We start from the raw sequence: 23988 nt of genomic DNA on the forward strand, positions 1-23988 counted from the left end.
AAGCCCTGGGGAGGGAGGTGAGGCTGTGTGGTGATGGAGGCTGCTGCCTGCAGGGCCCCCCACTCATCCGCTGCAGAGGCTGGGAGGTGTGTGATAAATGAAGCAGGGTTGTGGGAAGGGAAAGGGCAGGCTCAGGCGCTCCCCTGTTGTTCTGCAGGATGGGGCTCTGGCCCCACTGCTGATCCAGGCACACCAGGTGATGCTGGGGAGATGGAGCCTCTCACGCTGCTTCTCTGGGTGCTACCTGTGAGTGCTGAGGCACTATTACACACATGAGCACTTTGGATAAACCCCCTCTGTCCTAGAGGGACCATATATACCAGGGCAATTGGGATGATCTCCCCTCCCTGTTGGGGAGGCACCAGGCAAAAACCCACTGTCCAGATCGGACTGCCAGCTCCATCCTCTCTCCAGCCTAGCTCAGCAAAAGCTAAGCTGTTCCATCAGTGCTTGGCTGGCCTGGCAAAGGAAGATCCAAGCATACCTCCCACTTTCTATGTAAGCTTTTGCCACAATGCTTGAAGAAAAGCCACCTTCTGCTCTCCTCTTGCTGCTCTCAGTCAAAACCATGGGTCTTTGTGCTACACCAGCCTGGTAACTGCTTCCTCTACAAACTCTGGGCCCTGAAGTAGATGTGAGGTTGAAAGGAGAAGCCTGAGGAGGCTCAGCCACAAGGCCATAGCTCCTGGGGAGGATGAGCTGCAGTTGCTCAATGCCACATATATGTGCTGTCCATAAGGCATGTGCCACTGTCCTGACCCTGCTGGCTGGTGGGGCTGCTCTGCAGCCTGGGGATGTCCCTGCCTGCACCACGCTGCAGGGGCTCTGCCAGCCTTCCCCTGCTGTAGGAATCTGTGCTGGCCCATGCTGCCCAGGCTCATGGCAGACAGGAGAAACAGTGCCCGGCACTGCCAGCTCTCTGGTGAGACACTGATTAGTCGGCATCATTAGATGAGTAATTACTTGAATTTACAGCTAGACCAAAGGTGAGCACAGGCTGTAGTGTTTAGTCCCATGGTCATGAGTGAAAAATAAATTAGTTGGTGTCCTGACCTACTTGTCAGCTCAGGTTCTCAGGTCATTCTAGCAGCCCCCTCAGCATTTCCACTGATGAGATGCTGCTTTCACCCACAAGTTATGGGAGTGATAGAGGCCAGACGCTTGGTGTCTGCCCTCAGGATTTCCCTATGGGTCTTGAGTTGTTCTGCAGGGGGCTCTTGATGGTTTTGTCACCATGGGTAATTGGCACAGCAGCTCCAGCCTCCATCTGAGCACCTATCCCTCTGGGCTGTGTGGTCCCCAGTGGTTTGCTGCTTCGACATCAGCATCCCTCCACTCTCAAGGCTCAGCAGCAGCAAAGTTTGTAATGTGGGGGTACGGGGAGTTGCCCAGCCCCATAATCTGCCCCAGTTGTTGCCAAATCTCATATCTTAGCACACACTTATCCCAAGTGTGCTCTGACAAACCCTGCAGAGCCGGGGGTGTTGAGCCCTAGGCTCCTGCCTTGGTGGCTCATGGGCAGGGCTGCACCATTCAGTGTCTCCTGGGCTGGGCACAAGGACAAATGCTTGTCTCTCTGGAAAGTGTTGGCTATGTTTTGTGAGCTTCTGATCCAGCTAAGAGTACACAGCTTTTCTGAGAAAAAACGTGCAGATGCTGTGAGATGGGTAAGGCAGTCATCAGTGATGCAGGGTGAGCTGTTCTGCAAAGTGTGAGATGATCACTGCTGAGCATGCAGCATTTTGGCACAGGCAATGCTCCAGTGTAGTGCAGGGACTGTCCTGTCCTTCCACCATCTGCAAGAGGTGAGGGGAGAGCAGTGATTTTATCTCGCCTTGCTGGCAAGACCAGCTCCAAAGTCTCAGTTTCAAGAAGGATGTGAAAATACCAAAGAGAGTTCAAAGGAGGGTGAGAAAAATGACCCGGGCCTGAAAAAGGAGTCATCAGCACCAGTCTCGAGGCACTTGAACTCTTCAGATCACTGCAGGGAAGCACTGAAGACAGCTGCATCTTTTTGCGTCATCACAAGTCCTCTTGTGTTGGGGGCCAAAATCACGTTACTTGCAATAAATTACCAGGACCTGGTGACACCAAGCACTTGGATGATAAATTACACACACATCTAGCATGATGGAAACAAACCTGCTGGGTGAAGGCACTTCCCCCATCTCGGCTGGTGCTCCAGGGCTGCTCCTTCCACTGGCCATGAATGAACTCCAGTCAATATCACACCAGGACTGCTGGGCACCTGCAGCTACTTGCTCCTGTTCAAATGGTGACCAGCTTGGGAAACAGTTGCGCTTGAAACCCAGCTTGGCTGCAAACAGGGTGATTTTTCTGCTTGTCAGTGACCTCTTCCTGGGCCCCTGACAGCAGCTGGCACCCACTCCTATGTGGCAAACCCTGCGCAAGCAACTTCCCCAGGCTGGCAGCACCCACATATCCCTTGCAAAGACACGTGCCTGCCTTCCAGTGTGGAGTCAGACATCCTGTCAGAGGCAGCCCAGGCAATGCCCAGGGAAATGAGTGGCTCCCGTGCAACTGCAGAAAGGATTTGTCTTTTGGAGGGCTCCCATTATGAGGGCTGAGCCAGCAATACAGCTTAGTGGTAGAGGAGGAATAGCAGACAGGAAGCTCCTTTGCTATTAGTCCCATGGGAATCAAGGGAGCTTTCTTGCTTTAATTACTTTGCAGACCCATTAAGCAGTGCTGCAGGTGAGGAGCACCTGAAGGCAGAGCCCTCCTGTGCCCCAAGAGGTCTCCCGTCCTGCCCCTCCTGATTCATGGGCAGGAGGGGCACTTGTCTCAAGTGAGCTCTCAAGTACAGAGGTCAGACCAGCCTCATCTTCTGAGCCCCATGGGGCCAGTGAAGACCTACAAGCTTTCCATTAGACAGGGAAAGCCCAGCGGCTCACACTTGATCTCTTTGCACACTTTACTTCATTGCAGGAGCTTTTGGAGACTTCAGCTTTTGGAAACAAGGCTGATTAGGCAGACCCTTAGGCAGAACTATTAACCAGACCCTCCCACCTCCAGAGCCATCAGGAGGACTGGAGGAGCGTATTCCCACTCTCTCCTAGAGGCAGCAAAGCAGCTTTACAGCCCACCTGAGTTTGTTCAGCTCTGCGCTCATCACGTGTGAGAAGGTGTTTCCATAATCAGAAAACCAGAGTAACAGAGCCGTGGCCCTTCAATCCGCTGGGGGCTGTAACTAGCAAAGGCAGCTGAACTTCAAAGGAGCAAGTTGTGATCCTGTGGTGTACGGCCTCCTCTGGCTGGGGCTGTCGGTGCATGGCTGTATCTCCCTAAGTCACCAGCAGCATCAGCTGCTTAATCTATTCCTCTTCCTCTTGCTTCTTCCATCTTCTGAAGCTGCCCAAGCTCTTCCTCTGTGCCTTGGGCACACTCCAGTTTCAACAGCCTGTGACAGATTGCTCCATTCCTGCACCTTCACCTCCATTTTTCCACAGTCCAAGCAACTGGAAATAAGGGCTGGCTGGTCTGAACATCACAGGAGAGAGCTTTGTTCTTTTATCACTCTGTTGAGCTCAATGTCTTGTTTTTGGCAAAAGCATCTTCCAGAAAATGGTGACTGTGGTTGTGAGGATTTGGAGAGATGGAGAAGCTGCCATTTCCCAGGGAGTCTGTTTCAGGGGTTAAACATCCGCATTATTAATAATCCCACTCCTTATTTTAGGCTTGAATTTGTCTGGCTTCAGCTTCCAACCAGTGGTTCTTGTTCTCTCTTTTTCCAGTACATTAAAGAGAACCTCAGCATCCAAATCTTTCTCCCTGTGGAGTTCCCTACATCCTGTTTGAGCCATAGCAAGTTGCTCCTTCAGCATGGCTGGACTGACGCTGCTTTTAACATTATCCCTGAGTTTTATGTGCTTCTTGGACTGTGGGAGTTCAAGGTTTTCTCACCCAAACCCTGTGCAAGGTCCTGTGACAAGCAGAGGAGGACAGAGCCTCACCCCAAAGGGAACATTTGCTGAAGTCAAAATCATCAGCTTCAGACACTGATGCTCCCCTCATGAGGGATAGGCAAACATGTAACGAGTGATGCTTTTAGCTCCAATTTGCCATGGTTAGTGCAATCTACTGCCCAAAACGACCAGCTTCAGTGACATGTAGGCACTTTGTGTTCAAGCCAGGATTTGAAGCAAGAGCCACAGGGTGCTGAGCTCTTGCCTTGACTTCAGCTCCTGCTTTGCAATAAGTTCCGAAGCACAGCGTGCGGGGACAGACAGGAGAGTCCCTCTCATCCGAAATAACCTGGTAATGTATGTGCAGTCATGTGCTCGGAAGCAGAGTTCTCAGCCACTGGTGCCAACAGCACTGCAAGCTCTGTCTTTGGGTTGAGTATTAGCCCCTCATCCCACAGCCCCCATGGTCTCCTGGAGCTGTGCCAGCAGCTTTACCTGCCAAGGCTCAGATAAGCACCACGTCTTTCCAGCCTTCAAGCCACTGCACCCTTCGCTCAGCTCCTCTCCCTTGTCTCTTTCTCTTCTGCTCTTCTTCTCCATCCCGGAAGAACCAAACACCAACATTAACACAAAATTCCTGCTCTGGGAGCAGCAGCTACAGGAATCACTGCCAGGCACCAGTGGCACTGAGGGGACAGCCTACCCAGGCATTGGGAAAGTGGCAAGTGGAAGGGGTCCCTGCCTACTGCCCTTCACAAGCTGGCCCTAGTCAGTGGCCTCCACCTTCCTGGGGAGCTGAGCAGATGGAGGAACAGATAAACCTCTCCTTTGTCATCACCTCTTCCTAATAGGGTTCAGGCAACGGAGGCTACAGGGAGTGGAGCTGCCAGATCAGAAAGCTTGGAAACCAAATACAACTTTTCTGCTTCCTGTTCTTCCAGAACACCAACCTCTCCTGAGAAGGGTCTAGCTGTCTCACCTCCTGCACAGCCCTGGGATGGCTCTGTCACCAAGGTGGGCAGGTCTGTCACTAGCATAGTGCTTCTGGGAGATTGTGAGCAGTGGCTGTGTCCACCCTCCCAAGACCAAGCCACTGCTGCTGGTCCCAGATGGAGTTTGTCTCTGCTCCACCCTCCAGTGCAGGAGGAGCAACCCAGCTCCAGGTTTACACGTCTTGCAGCTCCAGGGGGTGGGTGCCAGAGCTGCTAGCTGCAGCACAACTTTGACACATTTGAGAGTCCAAGCATATGAACTTCAGAGACCTTTTTTTTGGTGCACCTAAGAGGGAAAGGTGCCTTAACCAAATGTGACAGTGAGCAAGAGTTTAGGTGCTTTAAATCTGTCTCCTTGTTCACAGATAAAATGATCCTCAGAGCTAACTTGGAACTCCTGGAAAGATGAATGCAATGAGAGTGCAGAAAGCAGACAATGCCTCAGTCCTTGAGACACGGTAGAAAGGATGAGGCAGTGGAGGGGATGCCCTGCTTTAGGCACTTGTGCCAAGGCTGGCTGGGAGATTTCTGCAGGGCACCATTTCCACTCTGCCCTTCAGCGGACCATGTTTCAGCTTGACTTCTCGTGCCTTTCCCCCATGCACACCTGAACTGCCTGGGATTTGATCCCTCCCTCCCACGGTCAGAGCGAAAATCCTGTACCAACAGCTCCTGCCAGTCCTTGCCTCTCCCACCCTTCCCCTGTCTGTAGGCACCGCTCCCACCAGAGCTAGTGCTCCAGCGTGCAGGGCAGATGGGGGTGCCATACACCCGTGCAGCAGATTTATGATCATCAGGAACAGTTTCCATGTGTGTGTGAGTTCCATTGAACCTGCTCTCCCTCCCTACCCTCTGTCACTCCCATACTTGGGACCATGCCTCTGCCTGCATGACCCTTGACACCTCTCTGTTAGCAGTCTGAGCCAACCACCCTCTCCTAGATGGTGACCTGAAGCTGAGGGTCCCTGGGAGAGGAACGACAGCCACAGCTCTGCTCTGGCAGCTCAGACGGCTGTGTGTGCACAGCGCGGTGACTCAGTGCTGGATGTGCAGATGGGCTGGGGCAGCAGCAGAGCTGAATTCCCCTGGCCCCCCGGGGTGGGTATGGGCACAGGTGGGCAAGGACCCAGCCCCCACAGCCCTGGTCAGGTTGGGGCCCCTCTGGTGCAGCACAGGAGTGGGAGAGGCACCGTTCGGGGAGATGGCTGGGACCTCCAGCTGCAATTAGCAGCGCCTCTTGCCAAGCCAGCTCAGCTAACGAGCGCACCAGGGAGTGTGTACGTGCAGTAGGCGGGAGCATGGCTGGGGGGCCCGCTCCCACTCTCCTGGCACCTCACTGGATGGCCCCTTGCCTTTGTGCACCCAGAGACTGGGAGGCCCAACCCATGCCCTGATGGTTGGGACATGTTGGGCAAGCGCCGTTGGTACCAACTTGCCAGCTGCAGCCCAAGCACATAGCTCACACCACGGCTCTGCCCCATGGACCCCAAGAGATTCTATGGATGGTTGCAGCCTGGCACTCAGCTTGTTCACACCAAGGCTTTTGCGAAAGCCCCATGGGGAAGGATACAAATCACTAAGGACAGTATGAGCTCAGGGTCCCCCCTCCTCCAGGACAGACAGTAATACTCTTTCCCACTGAGTTCTCATCACAGTGCCTTTGGGCAAAGCCAAGGAGGTGAAAAATCACCTGCAGCGTCCAAGCATCTGATCACAGCACCATTGGGCAGAGACCTTCACACTGCTGTGATACTTTCTCAAGGACGCCATCAATTCACAGGCAATATCATTATTGTCTTCCACCACCACAGCTCAGCAGGCAGCCCCTGCCGTCGCTTCACCCTGTGATCCCTCTGGGACTCTCTCATGCTGCATATGAACTTCATATGCAGGAAAGAAATTTTAGTGTCTAACTTAGTATCTTACTGTCCAGAGTCTTTAGGGGAAGGTCCAAGGGGAGCCACAGTTATCAGGAAGTGGAAGTCTGGTTTTCAGCTTTGGCTTTTCCGTGGGGCTTATGTTCCTCAAGCCCTACTTAGAAATATGCTCAAGTTTTTTCTCTGCATAGGTAAAACCTTATAGCATTGTACCTTAAGGGAGCAGAAATCACTACCAAGGATGGATAAAAAAAGAGGTGAGTACCATGTGGAAGAGCACTGAAAAAGGTCTTTAACACTCTGTAACAATCTGAAGAGAAATCTTATGCCTGTCTGGGGTGAAATAAATGTATGGCATCCCTCTGGACTGTTTCAGAAAGATATTAAGGAAAGAGAGATAGAGTGTGTAAGCTGCATGTCTGAAATGATCCTAGAGCTACCAAATGCCAGATCAGCATTTCAGAGGCACTGCCCTGTGAAGAGCAAATATTGGTGCTGTTCCTGCCCTCTTTCCCTCCACTCCTCAGTCCCTCACATGTACAGGTGGGTTTAAGTGCAGGCAGACAGACTGATGTACCTGTGAAAGGCTTATTTGAAGGGCTTCTCAAGCACGAGCCCTTATTATTATACAACTGACTGCCCCAATCACTCAGGAAGAAAAAGCACTCCAACCATACATGAAAATGTTGTTTCAAAAATAACAAGACAGTAAAACACTTGAGCTCAGAGAGAGGGTGAATGGGCAATTCTGGCAGCCAGGACGGGCATTCAAGCTGCTCTTCCATGGGCGAAGGACCTGGATGGGGGGCACAAAGGCCATGCCCCTTGCAAAATGCCCCAAAAGCCGTAAGTCCCTGCTTAGCTCATGAGTCAGCGTGTGGAAAGCCCAGCAGAGGTGTGAGCATCTTCCTAATTTCACCGGGAAGCTGCAGGGCCCCTTGGCCACGCTTCTGCCACCTGAGACCATTTTTGGGGAGTCAGGCTACATTGCACTTGCAAGCCACCACAGTGCAAAGCCAGGGATAGACCTACTTAAACCTCTGCTTTCAAGGTTTCACTACAACCCTACCCGCAAGCAGCTATTCCCAGGTGCTCTTGCATTTCCCACTGAAACAAAAAGAGATTGGAAGTTTATTTTCAAGCCAAGGCAAGGCTAACCCTCAAAAAGCACAGAGCAAACCCCACCGGGCTGCCCATGTTTACTGCCTGGTGCCTATGCCCAGAGAGCAGACGTGCTCTCTACCCACCTGACGAGCTGGCAACCCTCGCTAGCTCACAGCATAGTCCGCAACAGCTACTGCCACTCTGCTATACATAGAGCTCCTTCCCCTGTACATAAAAAGTCCACTCAGAGCTGCACTCCCATGGGAGAGGAAGAAAGAAACAGAGTGATTTAGAAGCCGAGGCTCCCACTGTGCTGTTCACCAAGTGATCCCTGTTATTTTCATTTCCTGATTCCCCAACATGACACCTTCGCCACACGTTATGAGCTTTCTTATGCTGTCCACTGTAACATATCTTAACAGAGATGGTACTGACGTGGATCCAAGGGATCCAGCTGAAGGACAGGGAGGAGGGCTCGTGTAGCACCAGCACAGTGCTCGTATGGTGACAGACTACAAATCACTTGGGTTTTTATGAGAAGCTCTTTAAGATAGGAATGAAGGGCTGTGTCTGCCTCTCTGCACTGTCCCTGGACCATGCAGAAAACTCTCTCTGGACCATGCAGCTAGCTGGTAGTTAAGGACACTGCTGTAAAAGGTTCAGCTTCAGCTCATCGTCCTGAAACACGCCATCCTTTTATCTAACAAGCAGGCATCAGCAGTGGCAGGGGAAGAGAAGGAGGTGCAAAGACTGCTATGGGGAGCCCAGCCCTGGCTCCCAGTTCCCTGAGGAGCTGCCAGCTGGAGCTGTGATTGATGCTGCGGCGGGTGCAGCCCTTCTCTCAGCAGGCAGCTGCCTCACGCCCAGCCGACGTGCGGAAACCTCTTTGTCCTGGCAGCTAATGAGCAGATTGTATTTCACAGTGCCGCGGCCCCGCGCAGGTACAGCCAGCGGCTTTCATCTCCCTGATAGCTCCCACGGGAAAAGAGCAGCCACCGTCCTGCAGAGCAGGTCATGGCCCGGTCTCGTTGGGCTTTGTGGAGTTCATAGCTTTTGAACCCTTCATTGGTTTGCACCTGTCCGTGGCTCTTTTACAGCACAGGAATGGAGGGAAAGGTTTGGGGAAGTACCACTACAGTTTGTGCAGGAATATGTGGGATCAGCACTGAAGGAGCATGGGAGAGTGAGGAAACAATCATGATGGAGATTGACATCTAACTTATTGGGAGACTTATCTTTAAAACAACAGCAAAATCCAGTTTAAAGACTTTCATTGTGTTTAACAGCCTCAGGTTTATTCCTTTAACTCCTTCCCTGGCTTTAATCCTGTTCCAAACTACATGCCTGCTCCAGCCACTCTGAGGCCACTGCACACTGTGCTGGCAGAGCTGGCCATGGGCCACCCTCTGACCTGCTGTGCTGGGAGAGCCAGAGCCACCCACTGCCCTTGTCCACAGAGCAGGCAGATGTTGGCCTGCACCCGGGAGCAATCCAGGGGGGCCCTGAAGCCTTGGGGAAGGCGGAGATGTGGTTTGGCCAGGGAAATTGGCTCTTCAGAAGAAAGCCATCAAGTGCTTGCTGCAGGCTCAGATTCATTTCAAACAAAGCTTAAAGTCCCCAAGACTTCCCCCAGCCCGGGCCCCCAGATCTGGCAGGTATGCTTGCTGGAAGGCTGCATGTGTGAGCAGACCTAGGTGCTCCACGAGATACCCAGAGCAGCACAGGCAGGGGACCATGCTCTCCTGCTCACTGGTTTGCTCTCCAGAGCCAAACACCATGCCATGCTGGGAGGGTTAGCAGAGACCTTGTGTCTCATCAACACCTCCTGTGTCCACCCCAACGCTCAGGGATGCTGTCACAGGGATGCCATTTTCATCGGCCAAGTAGGTAGAGCTGACTGAGACACAGCTCCCTCAGCCTCTGCTCCCCTGCAGCCACCCGCCAACATCCAAGCACAGCATCAAAGGCAAGTTCAGACTGTCAGAATTGTGCATCTCTCCAACAGGGATCCCCAGCCCGCCAGCAGCGCCTGCTGGGTCATGGACCCATAAATCCCTTAAAGTGCAGATGCAGAGCACCCAGCTGCTCTGCCAGGCACTATGCTTACAAGGCAGCATATTTACTAGCCCCAACGGGAAAAGGAAACCTGCTACTTTTAACAGGGTTTTTCATTATCAGCACCATGTGTTCTGAGAGTTCCCTTCTGCCCAGGTGCTTCTGAAGAGTGAGGGATATTGTGTGGCACTGGTGAGGACTGCTGCTCACTGTCAAGCTAGGAATGCCTTTCACCTTCGTTTCTAGAGATCTGAAATCGAGTGCTGAGGCTCTAGTCTGGCTTCCCCCAGGCCAGCTCAACACTAGAGATCCGATTGTGTGCCCCATGCTATGTGTGATGGTCCTGCCATATATGTCCCTCCAAATCCACAGTCTGCACTGCCCCCTCTCAGTGGCACCCGCCTCCCTCCTGTGCTACCAACCCTGGACACTAGATGAAGTTTCAGAGGTATCGCTCTCCCATCTGCCACCAACATGTTACACTTGACATGAACTAATGTCTTCTATTAACACTGCAAAAAACAGATCTGGAAAATTCATTTTCCAGCAGAGTTCAGAGAGGCCACAAGGAGAGAATTGAGAATCCCCCCAGATGTGCAAGGAGAAGCCAATGCCAGCACAATGCCCCTGGGCAGACCTACCGGCAAGGGGTTAAAGTTCTGGTCCACCAGGTGGTTGTGGCCATGGTCGAGGAAGGAATGCCGCACCACCACGTCGATGCCCTGGCTGGCCAGCAAGCCCAGTGTGTTCAGCCACCTGGGGACAGAGTGAACAGAGTCAGGGCACCATGGAGGGACCACCATGGAGGGATGACCTGGCCCCAGTGGCACAGCCACTCTCATGCATCTGACCTGATGTCTGCTCCAGCACCTGAGCTGAAGCCTTCAGATGGTTTCGTGAGCTGGGTATTAACCAGCTCTCACTATCCTTGCCCTGGAAAACCTGCATGCCCCACTGCAGCCACCTCTGCCTCAGCTGTGCTCAGCTTGCATGTCCCAACACCGCTCCTGAGCCCCTGCATGCATCCCAACATCTCATCCCTGTGCCCAGAGCCTAGGGTGTTCCCACAGCCTGCCAGCACTCTACACCCACTATCCGAGGGGGGCAGACTGGACCTTTGCACCAGCCTGTCTTCTCACAGCCCCTGGGACAGGTCTCCAACCCTTACAGCCCTGGTATCCCACGCATGTCCCTGTGCAAAGCCTGGATAATTTTCCTCCATCTTTTTTGATCATGGCCAGTGCTGAAGATCCGAACTGAGGCTTTGCAGTAGTATGTCCAGGCCATGGGACTGTACCAGTAGACGAGTCCCAGGAGCCAAGAATGGTTGTATCTTCAAAGGAGAGAAAACAGTTTCCAGAGCTGAGCCCTGACATTCCCCCTGAGCCCTCTCTCTGGGCAGGTGCCCTGGGGGTGAATGCATGCAAAGATGAGTGGCTGCAGCCTGAATCAAAAACACAGAGTGGGAGCAGATCCGGGCAATCCCAAACTGCTGAGGCAAGCCTCTTGGGATGCCAGCCCTGGGATGCCACAGCTGGCATTCTTGGATCACACCTCTTGTCCATGCCCATGCCCTGCAGGCATGGTACCAGTGTGGGATTTAGTGTACTTCCCTCCTTACTCTGCTTCTCTGAGTATGCCAGAGGCTGGATCACCTACAGGAAAGCAGGGCTGAGGAGGGGTAGTAGGGATACAGCGGAGAAAATAACAATACCCAGCCTGCCAGGGACTACTAAGGGGGGTTCAGGTGGGCATGGAGCTTGCCCTCTGTCAGCTGCAGTGGCTTTGCAGCACCTGAACCTGGTGCTGCAGCCCCGCCAGAGTGGGGGTGGCAGTGCCCTGGTGCTGGCAAGCCAGCGTCACTCACAGGAACCCGGCCGCATAGGAATCGGAGAGGTTGTTCATGCCTCCGGCTGAGGTTGTGCCAACACCTTCCAGCCAGATCTTCTTCCCTGGTGTGTACGTGTTCACTACCTGCACAGGAGACAAAAGAAACCAAAGTTGTTCTGGCGCACTTGTGATTTAAAGCCAAGGCATACATTTCCTGTCCTACACCCTAGGAAGACTTATGGAGGCCTTTGGTGATGGTGCTGCTGGGCAGTCAGTGCCTGCCTGGCCCTGGCATGTCACTATGTGTCTTCACCATAGTTTGGTGATGGGAGACTATTCCTCACTCTCTCCTGCCACTGCCACATAGCCACTACCCATCTTCTGGAGCTCTTCCAAACATGCCCTCCCAAATGTGCTCTCATGCTCCCAGTCCCGGACCCTGCTCTTCCCTTATAACCTCCCTATGCACTCCATCCCATATACTGCCCTCCCATGTCACATTAGCTCTGCATATCCCCATGCAAGGTGACTGCAAGTCATGGGGAGCCCCCGAGCTCCAATGGCTCTGCAGTGTGGGAGCACTGGGTTGTGTACTGGAGCTACAAGGAGGAAAGGCAGACACCCAAAGAGAAAGCCGTGGGATTCCTCTGGGCATGGATAGTCGGTCCCGTGGCTGAGCAGGGGCTTCTTTGCCGTCCGAGGGGTCCATGGCACAGGTGGGACATGCAGATCCGAGCATGCTGGGCCACCCCTTACAAGGCTTCAGCCAGCAGTGCAGACACCTGTGAGATGCCAGACGGGACAGCAGGGCTCAGATGGCCAGAGCTGCCCTCTCCTGGCATGAGCAACCTTCTGCACCACGCAACACCCTGTCCTCTCTCTTACAATCCCTCTTCCCCAGGCTGGGTGACAAACTTCTGCGACCAGATGTCTGCGAACCCAGAGGCCCCAGGAATGCTCTGCGCAGCCTGATGGATCCTGCCCCATTAGTGAGGAGCGCTGGAATGTGCTGGATGGACTGGGATCCCTCAAAGATGTTAAATACGCCAGCTCTAGGCTGCCTCCCACTCACAGCCTGTGAGAGTCGACAACCCTGACTGAAGCCCCAGAGGTGTTGGCATCCTGCCTGTAATTATCTAAGCCCGCCACCTTCCCCGGTCGGAGAGGAAGCAATAAAACAGGGAAGTGGACAAGTCCAGCTGCTCTAATCAGCCCCGGCAGGATGCACGGACTCAGAGCCAAGCTGGAGGCTATTAGCACCCAGTGCTGTGCTTTTGCTCAGCCACACTGGCATTCCCAGGAGAACCCTTCCCCAGCCCTGCCCTGTGCAGAGCCAATTCTGCCTCGTGGGTATGAGGGTTCCCTCAACCTGCATCAAGGGCAGCTCCTTCCTGCTTCTGGTCTGGGGATGGATGGGGTCCCACTCCCTTCCCAGCAGGTTCCTGACCTGCAGCAGAGGTGGGACACATGCCACCACTTTTCATGTGGCATTATACTCTCAGAGGAAGCAGGGTCAGCTGATGTCTCTCACTTGCCCCACAAAGATCCCACTGACCACCCTGCCATGCCTCCCAAAAGCAGGAGGATCATCCACATACATGGATGATTCCCAGCTTGTGCCAGAGGACTCAGAAAGCAGCTCCTCTCCTCCAGCTTTGCTGCGCCGACCCTCTCATCCCCTTTCCCAGGGCCTCTTTCAGTTGTTTACTCATTCTATGGTTTCTCCCTGCAGGAATTACAACAGTGAGACATTGTGGTGAGTGGTATGATTTGAAAACCTAGACAAGACAGATGGACGGACACCTCCTCTAGTCCCTAAAGCCTTTCCCACTCACTAGGTGTTCCTTATTTCTTCCAGGACTGACAGCTGAGCGTGTCAGTCACAGCTCTGGCCCCCATATCAGCCGAAGCAGGGAGACCCTGAAAAGCCCTTGTCACCTATCCCAATGTTAGAGATGTGAGCTGGGTCCCCTGGACCAGTGGGGAAAGGAGCGCTCACTGGCCAGTCAGATCTATAGACTCTGACACCATATGTCAGCAACAGCTGGGTTTTATGACACAGTCAAAACATGATCATCAGGGAAAAAATACAGTTGTTCATAATGGTCATGAATCTCCACTAGTGAGAGTCACTCTGGGAATGCAACTGTCACTGCTTTGCAAGCAACATTTTCAGGCACTGTGAACAAGTGGGGCAAGATATGGCAGTAGGAGACCCCTCCTGAGCAAGCTGGGCACCGGCGGTGCTTGGGATGGTTTGGTACTGCCTGACTGCTCACTCATCCCCTTGTCCCGGGGAGCCAGTTTCAGAGAACACCCTCATTATATGCTGTTCCCTTCAGGAACAGACAGATGGGACACTCAAGCCAGTCAGCTGCCTTAGCAGGGCTTTGCATGCTGTCTCTGCCCCTGCCCTGTGCTTCCAGCCTGTATCCCAGCACACCTGCACAGCCCATGCTGTGCTGCAGCACGTGGCCGCTTCCCTCACAACCTGCCACACATCCCACCCTGGGACCAGGCATTGTGCTGCCTGGTCTTTCCCCCCATCCCTGCATGAGGGCTGTCTGCATTTTGGCTGGGAGCACAGCCACCCCAGCAGCCATCCTCCATCCTCCATCCCCACCCCACACCAGCTCCCCTGGTAGTGCATCAGTGCTGAGCCCTGTACCTGACCGTGAGCTGTGCCATGGCCAGGCACCACAGGCACAGTGTCCCCTCACCCCTGCAGACCCTTTCCACTCACGTACTTTCTGGATTTTCCTGATCTGGTCAGAGAGTGTGTCTAACAGGCGTGTTTTCAGGAAGTCCGTCACTTTGGCCACCCGACCATCAATGTAGTAACTGGAAGGAAAATAAAAAGATGAGGATCAGACAGCTGGGAGTAGCTCTGCCCCAAAACCATGCCCTCCTTTCCTGCTGCTGTACCACACCAAGAAGCCTCCTTTGCTCTGGGGGAGTCTCTGCTTGCACCCTGTCCTGCCCTGGCCCTTCAGCCCTGCCTGTGTCTGGCAGATGCTTCAGTATCCAGAACAAGGCATGAGGTGGACGCACCCTAAATGCTGAGCATCCTGCACTGCAGGAATCATGGAAAGTTTTGCAATTTCTTAACTTTTGCTGGTGAAATTCTGGGAGCAGAATGCCAAAGGCTGGGAGCAAAATGCCACCTGCAAAGGCTTTGCAGCCCCCTCACACCATCTGCACCTTTCTTGCTTGCTCTTCCAGCAAAATCTGCAACTGATTCCTCCACTCAAGAAATGTTGTGGCTGTTACCTGCAGAGGAAATCCTGCTCTCACAGAAATACCTTCTGGCCTGGGAATGCCAGGGAGCGTTTCCCATACATGGGGATTATTCCTGCTCTCCATGTGCTTGCTTACATAAAGCATAGCTATAGTGCTGCCCATCTCTATGTGAATCATCTAAGTGTGAGTGGAAGGCTTTGGAATGCCTCAATACTGCCTCCTGGCTCCAGGCCATAAGGTGAAGCAATCTGTCCCAGAGCGCACTTACCCTGTGGCTAGAGGTAATCCCAACCTGCTCCTTCTGAAGAAGTGTCTTGGGCTGTCATCTCTGCCCCATGCAAGCAGCAGTGGCAGGTTTTGCACATATCCCAGAGGCTCCTCCCAGCCTTGTGGGTACCCCAGGATGCCTGCTACAGCGTGCACTGGCACACCCCCCGGAATGATGCTTTAGCTGATAAATAGGTTTTGCAAGAGAAGCTTTCTGAACCTTCTCCCAGTTCTGCAGTGTGCATCAGCTGCTCAACACAGCTAGCCCCAGAGCATGTCAGAGCCATGTTGGGGGGATGGAGGGTTCCAGGAATTACAGCACCTGTGACTGTGCTGGTGGGGCTCAGTCATTGCCTCCCATCTCTCACTGGAGCTACATCCACTCGGAATTCACCAGTTACACAGACCCTTTTCCTTCTCTGCAGACCTCAGTGCAGCCATGAGTGTTAGGATACGTAATGGGCTAAAGATCTGGGGTCTGAAGAAAAGTGAATTCACCTTTCCAGGGCTGCTTTCTCCATAACAGGCATCTCATCTGCAATGGTGAGCAGCTGTAGCAGTCGTAGTGGCTCCTTCACTTGGGTGCTGGAATGCAGGAGCATCCCAAAGGATGCTGTGGGCTAACTCAGCCTCAGCCAGAGCACCTGGCACATGTGCAACATGCACAAGCGCTCAGAGAGGATTTTTATGTCTCGCTGCTCCAAGTCACTAACTGTCCCAGAGCAGAATTGCATTACAGGCTCAACTTGCAAATGCATTAAACAAGAAGAACCTCCCCTGTCAACCCTCCCCCAGGTGTGCGGTCCCAGCTGCATCCCCAGAGAAGTACAGAAACATGCCAGGCACATGCCAACACTGTGTAACCGGGGAAGGAGGCAAGAGCATATCTGTATGTCCTTGGTGACTGAAAGGTGCTAAGGGCAGATATTAACTCCAGGGAGGATTTAGGAAGCGTTCAAAATAATTTTGATCACTTACACACAATTGAACCACTGGCTGCCGGGAGGAAAGCAGATCTGTGAGCAGCAGGCAGTGGTGGGGTTTACACAGATTACTTTTTAAGACAAAATTACAAAGCAGTGGACTCTGGGGAAGGCAGATGTTTGGATTTTAGCACGGTACTTAAAAACAGAACAGAAACTATTTTTCAGACTGCTGTGGACTAAAAACCCCATCACCTGGGCCAAAAACTGGCTGAAAGGCAATAAAAGGGTTGCATTGACAGGTAAAAGATGGAGTTAGAGTTACCTCAGTTTGTGTATGACCTGTCCAATACATCAGGCTTTGTGCAGGGTTTAGCTTGTCAGCACAAGCCAATATGGTCTTGGAGACCAGGATAAACCCCTTGGAGAGTAAAGACAGTCCTATACCTCCTCATTACTTCATTCAAGCACAAGGTGTTCTCTGACCTACAGCTCCACTGCCAAGGGGAGAGGACCAGGAACAGCCCCAGAGGTGCCTCTGCCCTCCAGGGGACCACATGGAGGCAGCCTGGGAAGGTGCTGCTGTGCTGAGCACAGCCCAGACCCTACAGGGATCAGAAATACCTGGGGATAGTGCCACGGTCACATTCTTTTGACAGCTTCATTAACAATGCAGAGAAACAGAGACTGGTAGAGGCATGAAGGGCAGAAGTAAACCTGCTTCAGTCTCAGGAAATCTTGGTGGCCTATCTCCTGGGAGAGTGAGGAGGGGAACACCTCTGCTTCACGTATTTAAGCAGATCATGAAGGCAATTACAAACTTCAGTAAGATGGCAAGGATCTCTTGCAGATCTGCCTGGTGAGTTCTTGGTCACCAACAGGTACTTTCAATCTCCTCAAACTGGGGAAGAGGGAAGATGGCATCAGTTGCACATGGCTTGCAAGGAAGAGAGAGGAACTGAGGACTGCAGCGATACCTGGCTATTCAGGAATGGGTGAGCTGTTTCCAGCTGTAGGCTTCAGATCGTTGAGATGAGGGCACATCCTTTTGGAAACCTTAACCATCAGTAAAGGCAGTATACCAATCCACAAAATGCAAACAACTGTCAGGCCTTTAAAGCAGGAGAAGAGCTCATTAGGCGTGGATTATTCCCAGGAGCAAAGACTGCAGCTTTGCTGATATTTACAATGACTCAGTGCACTTGACTTAAAAAAAACACCCCTAAAACAGTCACAAACTCTTCAACCTCCAAAAAAGCCAGCAGCAGCTGCAGAGAGCTCCAGTGCTGACAAGTACCTCCCCAGGCAGCCAAGATGAGCCAGCCCCAGGGGTCACGGTATCCACAAGCTCCTCTCCTGGTCCGGCAAGGTCTGAGTGCCAAAGGACATGAATGGACACATCCTTCCCAGCACAGGCAGGAGTCTCTGGCAGCTGAGGCTCTGCAGAGGCAGAGGACATGTAGCTCATGGAAAATCTATTCATCTCCAACACAGGCTGACAGACCTGTCAGTGGTCTGGGTACGGTGCAGCACCAGAATTGGCCCCAAAGCCTAGGAGACATCAGCATGCTCACCATGGGCACTGGCTATGCTGCACACAACTCCCCAGTGACTCCCAGAGAAGGACTGTGTCAGGCAGCAGGGCAGGGCATGTGGGCGATTCTGGGGCTGGCTACATGTCTCTGTCCTCTCACCTCCAGGTCTTGTGCTGCATTTAAAATGGTTTTCTGGAAAGATCTACAGTTTGCTGCATGGGACCAAAAAGCATTGCCCCGCATATAATGAAGGCAGTGCACTGATTCTTGGGCAGCTGGTTTCATTTACTTTCTCCTTCATTTTAAAGAGAAACCTTTGCCCCTATTATCTGACCTCTTCTTCTGTTGCAGTTAATTACATTAAAGCCCACTTCCCAAAGCTCAGGAATTTCCGGATCTACTTTGTTGCTTGCTGCTACAGGGAGAGTCTGCTAGGAATTAGAGCACCTGCCTGCTGGGGACGCTAAGGAGGGAGGATCCCCACCTTTGGCATGACACCCTGCAGCCACTACAGCTGTGAAAATGAGACACCTCTGCTGACAGATGGCCCTGATCCATGAACATCTTCGCAAGGAGAGGGCAGAACCCCCATACGCAGCACAGGACATGGGGCTGCCCCACTGCTCCCACTGGAGAGGAGAGGCAGAATGCACCAGTCAACTAGTAAGTGCACTGATGAAGAAAGACTGGGGGCTGCTCTCTGGTCCAAAGGCACAACTCACAGTCATGCCTTTCTCTGCCCCCCGACAACATCCCTTTGCCTCTCCTACCACTGGGAGCCAGCCCTGGCCCATGCCATCTGCCCAGTCATGCTCTGGCACTGCCTGGGACTGTGCTGGTGGCCCAGGCCATGATGCTGCCAGGGGCCGTTCCCTCCATCAGACAGTGAAGAGGATGAAAGTCCAGTGGGCAAAGCTGTGGCCTGACCAGGTTTATTTACAGGTGGAGATGAGTCAGGAATTCCTTCATCCAGCTCCTTCCTCCAGGCACAACCTCTGAAGACACTGTACTCTGAGCTCCCAACAGGCTGATGTGAGCCCATATATATACCCTTGGTATATGCATTGGTGTGTGTGCACACGCTGGGCAACTGGAACCTTTGGGAAATCTGCCCTATGCTACTGCCTGTGAGCATCTCCATCTGCATGTTCAACATGACTAAGTCAGAAGTCACCCAAACCAAGCCAGCCAAAAGCATTTTAAGCAACATCTCACACATGCCTGTGTGTCTGACATTTCTGATTTGCCACATAGGGCAAGTGACTTTCTATCTTGGAAGAAAACATGGCATTCTCAAAGAAGCCACAGGAACAGATGTCCACTGACTTTGAAGGTGCAAATATTTGCTTTGCCTGTAAGTAGTAGGCATTTGTGCTTCAGAGGCAGCATTGCATAAGGATTTACCCATTAAATATGCCAAACCCAGAGTTCTGTGCAAGACTTCAAATGGAAAACCAGTTGTATGGACTGAGGGAGTATGCTCAGGGCGGAGCTGCAGCTTTAAGTGGGCAATGAGTCTTCATCATGTGTGAGGACACCAGCGCAGAGCAAAGAGATGGCTGTGGGGAGGATTCTGAGCAGTGGAAACCCACATCCAAACGTTGAGGGGGTCTGCAGTTACTCATAATCAAACATAACAAACGAAATCACCAGTGAAATGACAAAACTCTTGGAGCCACTGTCACAACCTCCTCTAGTGTAATTCCCTGAGCACTTCGAAGCTATTCACACACCCCTCTACAGCAACGCTTTACTTCTGAAGGAAGGCACATATGCTCAGTTACTTATCTAAGTGAAACCATATTCAGAAAGGCTGGTGAGGCTGCTTATTTCCACCCAGTGTCTCTTTTCTGTCAGATATATTTCAGATAGATTCTATTTTCACACAGAGAACAGGGATCCCTGCAATATATTCCCTTCTCAATTCCCTTTCTGGATGCAGCACAGACTATTCAAAGGAATAACAGATTTGACAAATTTATAACCAATATCCCAGGAGAATGTTACGGTTTGGAACCAAAATATTCATACTTGAAGTTAGACAGCAGTTTAGTTTCCTGCTAATAATTTTCTTCTTGGATACAAAGGAACTTGTTTTGTTTTGTTTTGCTGTTTGGAGCAGAGGGATGAGACACTGTTTTGACATTTATTCATAAACAGTACAGAAGCCCAGCTCGAAGCTGTGGCTATTGCCAGTCCACACAATCGCATACGGGTGCAATCTCCAGAGCTGCAAACCCTGGCTGGGGGAGAAGCGGCTCCTATGCTGCAGTGGAAATGGGTAGCAGGCAGCAGCTCATCTCTGCCGACCCTCGTGGGGAGCTGCACCAGTCCTCCTGCTCACAGGTTGCTGCTTCAGCGTGGCTGCTCAGCACCAGAGCCTATCAGCACTTCCCACTGATCCTATGAGAAAAGGTTTCAAAGCAGCCGTGCAGGCAGATTCCCTGCACACCAGATGAAACTCCACATCTGAAGCCTGGAAGTTTGTTCCTTTAACTCATCCAAGGGCTTGGCCCAGTGATCAAGTCTCATTGCAGAAAAAAATTCCTGGACTAAGTAAATGCGATCAGCACATCGTGTAATCATGAAAAGCAAACTCCCAGCAGAGAGATAGATCATCATTGCACAGCATGAGCCTGTAAGTAACACAAATTCTGCTCAAAATCCTCTGCTACCCCACTGTTCCCATTGCAGCAAGCTGCTGCTGCCTGGCAGGAAAGCTCGAGGAGCTAAACACCCAAGCAAGCAACATCAAGGCAAGCCAAGCTCCAGGAATGGGACTTACTGGGTGCTGGTCATGCCTGAGGCTATAAACCACCCTGAGATGCCAACAGATGCTTCTACAGGAGCCTCCAAGGTTAACACACTGACACGCAGACCATGGGTGCACTTTCAAGAAAACCTCATATCTTAAAACCCACCAAGCTCTATTTAAGAGCAGGTCTCCAAAAGGCCTTTACAAGAGGTGGACTTTACAAACTCTGCTGCTGCACTTCAGCAAGGCAACCCGAGCACCCCATGAAGGGTCACTGTGAAGAACCAGCTTGGGTGGGCAGCACACACAAGCACAACTTGGACCTGAGACCCTGGCTCCCATGCTCAAGGCCAGTGTCCTGCATAGGAAGTTTAACCCAGCATGGCAGCAATTCAGTTTTTCTGAGAACAGGGTGGTCTCACCACAGTTTTTTTGGTCCAGTGAATCCTTGTCCCTGAAATGTGTCTGAGGCAGGAAAGAGTCCTGCCTGCCCCACAGACCCTTTTGCTATCAGTTTCGGTGGTCAATGCTGTGCTTGCACACTGCCTCATCTTTGCACTGACATTTGCACTCCCCCTGCAGAGAGTCACAGCCTGCTGGGGACCCTACCTCTGGCCACAGCATGTAAATTGGGGCAGGTAGAAATAAGAGGAGGAAAGAGATATTTACGAATTTTCCCTCAAATAAGAAAACCTTTTCCTCTACTTTGTGCTTGTTATATCCGAGCTACAGCTCAGAGTTTTGATCTTCTGAAGTGCAGCACTTGTAAGAAACAGAAGGAAAGTCAGGTATAAGCATCTCTCTGTCAGCCCCAGCTGGGCCAGGATCTTCATCCCCTTTCCATTGATATTTGCTCCTGGGGCTCCACCTGCAGTGTAGGACACAGCTGTGTGTCTGTGGACACCCTTACAAAACAGAAAGGGGACTGGGGCATTATATATGAACACTGGACTGAGCTGAGTCTCCCTCCTCTGGATCAACCAGTTTAGCTTCATGCCAGCAGGCATGAGGAGACAGTGATTGGGGTGAATGGAAAAGGGCTTTCAGATAGTCCCATGCATCTGTCACATGTGGCTTTTGCCTTCCTGTTTTCCCTACTCAGGCCACCCTCAGAGCTGCCTGCCCTCCTAGCCACCTCCAGGGACTTGGCAGTCCAGTGCAGAGCCCTGTTTCCAGCGATCTGGCAAGCCAGGCATGCAGGCAGTGTGTTTTTAGCCTGTGTCTCAACTGCAGAGGTAAAGATTAACACATCCACTCCTGTAACTGTTTGAGAGGCTCGAGAAGGAAGGGCAGAGCCTCTTTCACCTATTTAAATGCAGCAGAAGAACAGAGGAGGTGGCCGTAGCACATCTGCCCCCTTTGACACCCAGAGAGGGCATGAGCTCTGTCCTCAGCATCTGCAATCACTACACTTAGTGTTGGAAAGTAGAAGGAATGGTGAATACCTACTGTTGCCAGGTAACAGCATCCACTGTGCCTCCAGCCACTTTCATGAACCTATGAGAAACAGAGGAGGAAACAACATAAGCCCAGTGTTGTCACAGGGGAAATCCTTAAAAAAACCAATGCCCATCCTACATGACGGGATACAAAAGATGGCAACTGCACCCACAAATACTTTCTAATGAAGCCTTTGTGTTCTTGAACGGAAGGAATAAATTCTACTTAATACAAATGCTTGTAGCAAGCACAGCAGAGAACAACAGAGTGAAACCCAACTTGCAGCCGAGCTCTGGGCATCATTTTGGGGCAGGTAGAGAGAGCTTTCAGACAGCATTTCAGGAACAAGACCTTGAGGCATGTACTAAGTTCTATGACTTTAACAACTCTCAATAGCAATTAAAGAAGAAGTTTTAAATGTCCATCTTAAAAGCAGATACTTCTTCCCCTAAAGTGTCTTTAAGCTGAGGAGATATTTGCCTGGATTAAAGCAAGGACTGGAAAAATGGACTAAAATGGAAACAAAACCCAGCAAAGCTATTAGATGCAAAAGTGCCACCTCCAGCTCAAGAAACTCCTGAGTTCTGGAGGAAGGGAGCAACAGCTGGACAAATACTGCTAAATGCTTTCCTTTTTTTTGACTCTTTCTTTGGCATTGGCTATTAGCAAACTGATGGGATTCTGACCTGGGTGCACTTTTGGTTTGTCCCATTCCTATAACTGATGACAGCACTTCAATGGACAAGGCTAAAGTGAGTTATTATCTAGGTATTAGTCTCCTGATGGCTTCTGACTCGACTATCTTTAAGAAATACCCATCTTCCAGACATCTATTTGAGTCAGACTTGAGGCTACACAAGTATACCTGCTTACACTGCTCATCCCAAAACCAAGGCAATTCCTAATCTTGGGGACCATATGTAACCTCTGCAGCAGGAGCCTGTAGCTGCAGGGGTGCCTCCCTGGCTCCCTAGTCCAGCAATCCAAACTGCACCTCAGGAAACTGCAGCTCCCACGATGAAGCTCAATCAGTTCTTATATTCTTACGTTTAGGGGCACAGATTTGAAAACACATAAAGGCACACACTGACTGGACAGGCACGTTTTCTGTGCACGAGTGCAACGTGAACTGCATGGCTAATGATTTTGGAAGTGACAGCGTGCACACATGACAGGAGACATTTGCTTGAGCAAGTGAATATGCTGAGAAAGGAAATGATGCTGTATTTTCTTGGGCTGCATCTGATGCACGAGGATCCTGGGAACACAGCAGGAATGTCACTGCTGTCTTGACTCCACAGTACACAGGGATGAGTGGTGTTTGGTCCAGCGACCCCAACTTCCCCAGGAAAGCCCCATGACCAAGGGTGAGGAAGGAAAGGGAAGGTTTGTGAGGAGAGATGAGACCTTCTGTCAGACTAGTTGTCATGGCAGGGACAAGCAGCAGCTTTTCGGCACACGAGCCTCTAATCAGGTCTGAGGAGCAAGCAAGCTTCAGGCTAAATATAGCTTGGAAACAATCATTCTGACTTTAAATTAATGACGATGGTCAATTATAGACTGGGACAAAAGGGCAGCTGAACCCTGTGGAGCATAAGAGGATGCTGGCAAAGGAAGCAATAATAAATCCCTGCAGCCAGAGAGGGAAGAGATACAATTAGAAATGGAAAAACAATAACGTAAACTCCTGTAGCACTGATGCATCCCCAATTCTGCTGCCTAGCAGTGCTGTGAGCTCAGTTCTCAGGCTCTGTAAAAGATGTAAAAGCCTCTCTGAAATGCTTTTACATCTCTCTTGAGGGTCAGGCCCGGAAAATTAGTGGCAGGGCGATGCTTTGGGGACAGTTCCTCTGCAGCTGAGCAGGGCAAGGAGACCAGCTGAACCAGCCCTAGTGCAGCCATAGGGAGATGTGTGAGCTTCCCACAACTCACACTGGGCACCTGGCAAAAAGGGGATTTTGCAAATATTGCTCTGGAGAGGCTGCTGTTGTATAAAACAAAGTCTGCAGAAATATGCCAAAAGAGTCAAAAAACCCAACTCCCA

At 51.7% G+C, this 23988-nt stretch overlaps 1 protein-coding gene across 2 annotated transcripts in view; it reads right to left on the reverse strand.

Moving 5' to 3' along the window:
- HPSE2 (heparanase 2 (inactive)) overlaps nucleotides 1–23988 on the reverse strand; it is a 108973-nt gene that overhangs the window by 2892 nt on the left and 82093 nt on the right. For both annotated transcript variants that reach the window (XM_051800204.1, XM_051800203.1), the window contains 4 exons: nucleotides 21954–22001; nucleotides 14532–14625; nucleotides 11822–11928; nucleotides 10596–10710 (listed from right to left, as the gene is read on the reverse strand). In XM_051800204.1, coding sequence (XP_051656164.1) covers nucleotides 10596–10710; nucleotides 11822–11928; nucleotides 14532–14625; nucleotides 21954–22001 — 364 coding nt within the window. The remainder of the gene's footprint in view (nucleotides 1–10595; nucleotides 10711–11821; nucleotides 11929–14531; nucleotides 14626–21953; nucleotides 22002–23988) is intronic.

This window comes from Manacus candei, unplaced genomic scaffold (genome assembly GCF_025592945.1).
Source record: "Manacus candei isolate 608988 ecotype Guabito, Panama unplaced genomic scaffold, ASM2559294v1 h1tg000050l, whole genome shotgun sequence".
NCBI classification, from domain to species: domain Eukaryota; kingdom Metazoa; phylum Chordata; class Aves; order Passeriformes; family Pipridae; genus Manacus; species Manacus candei.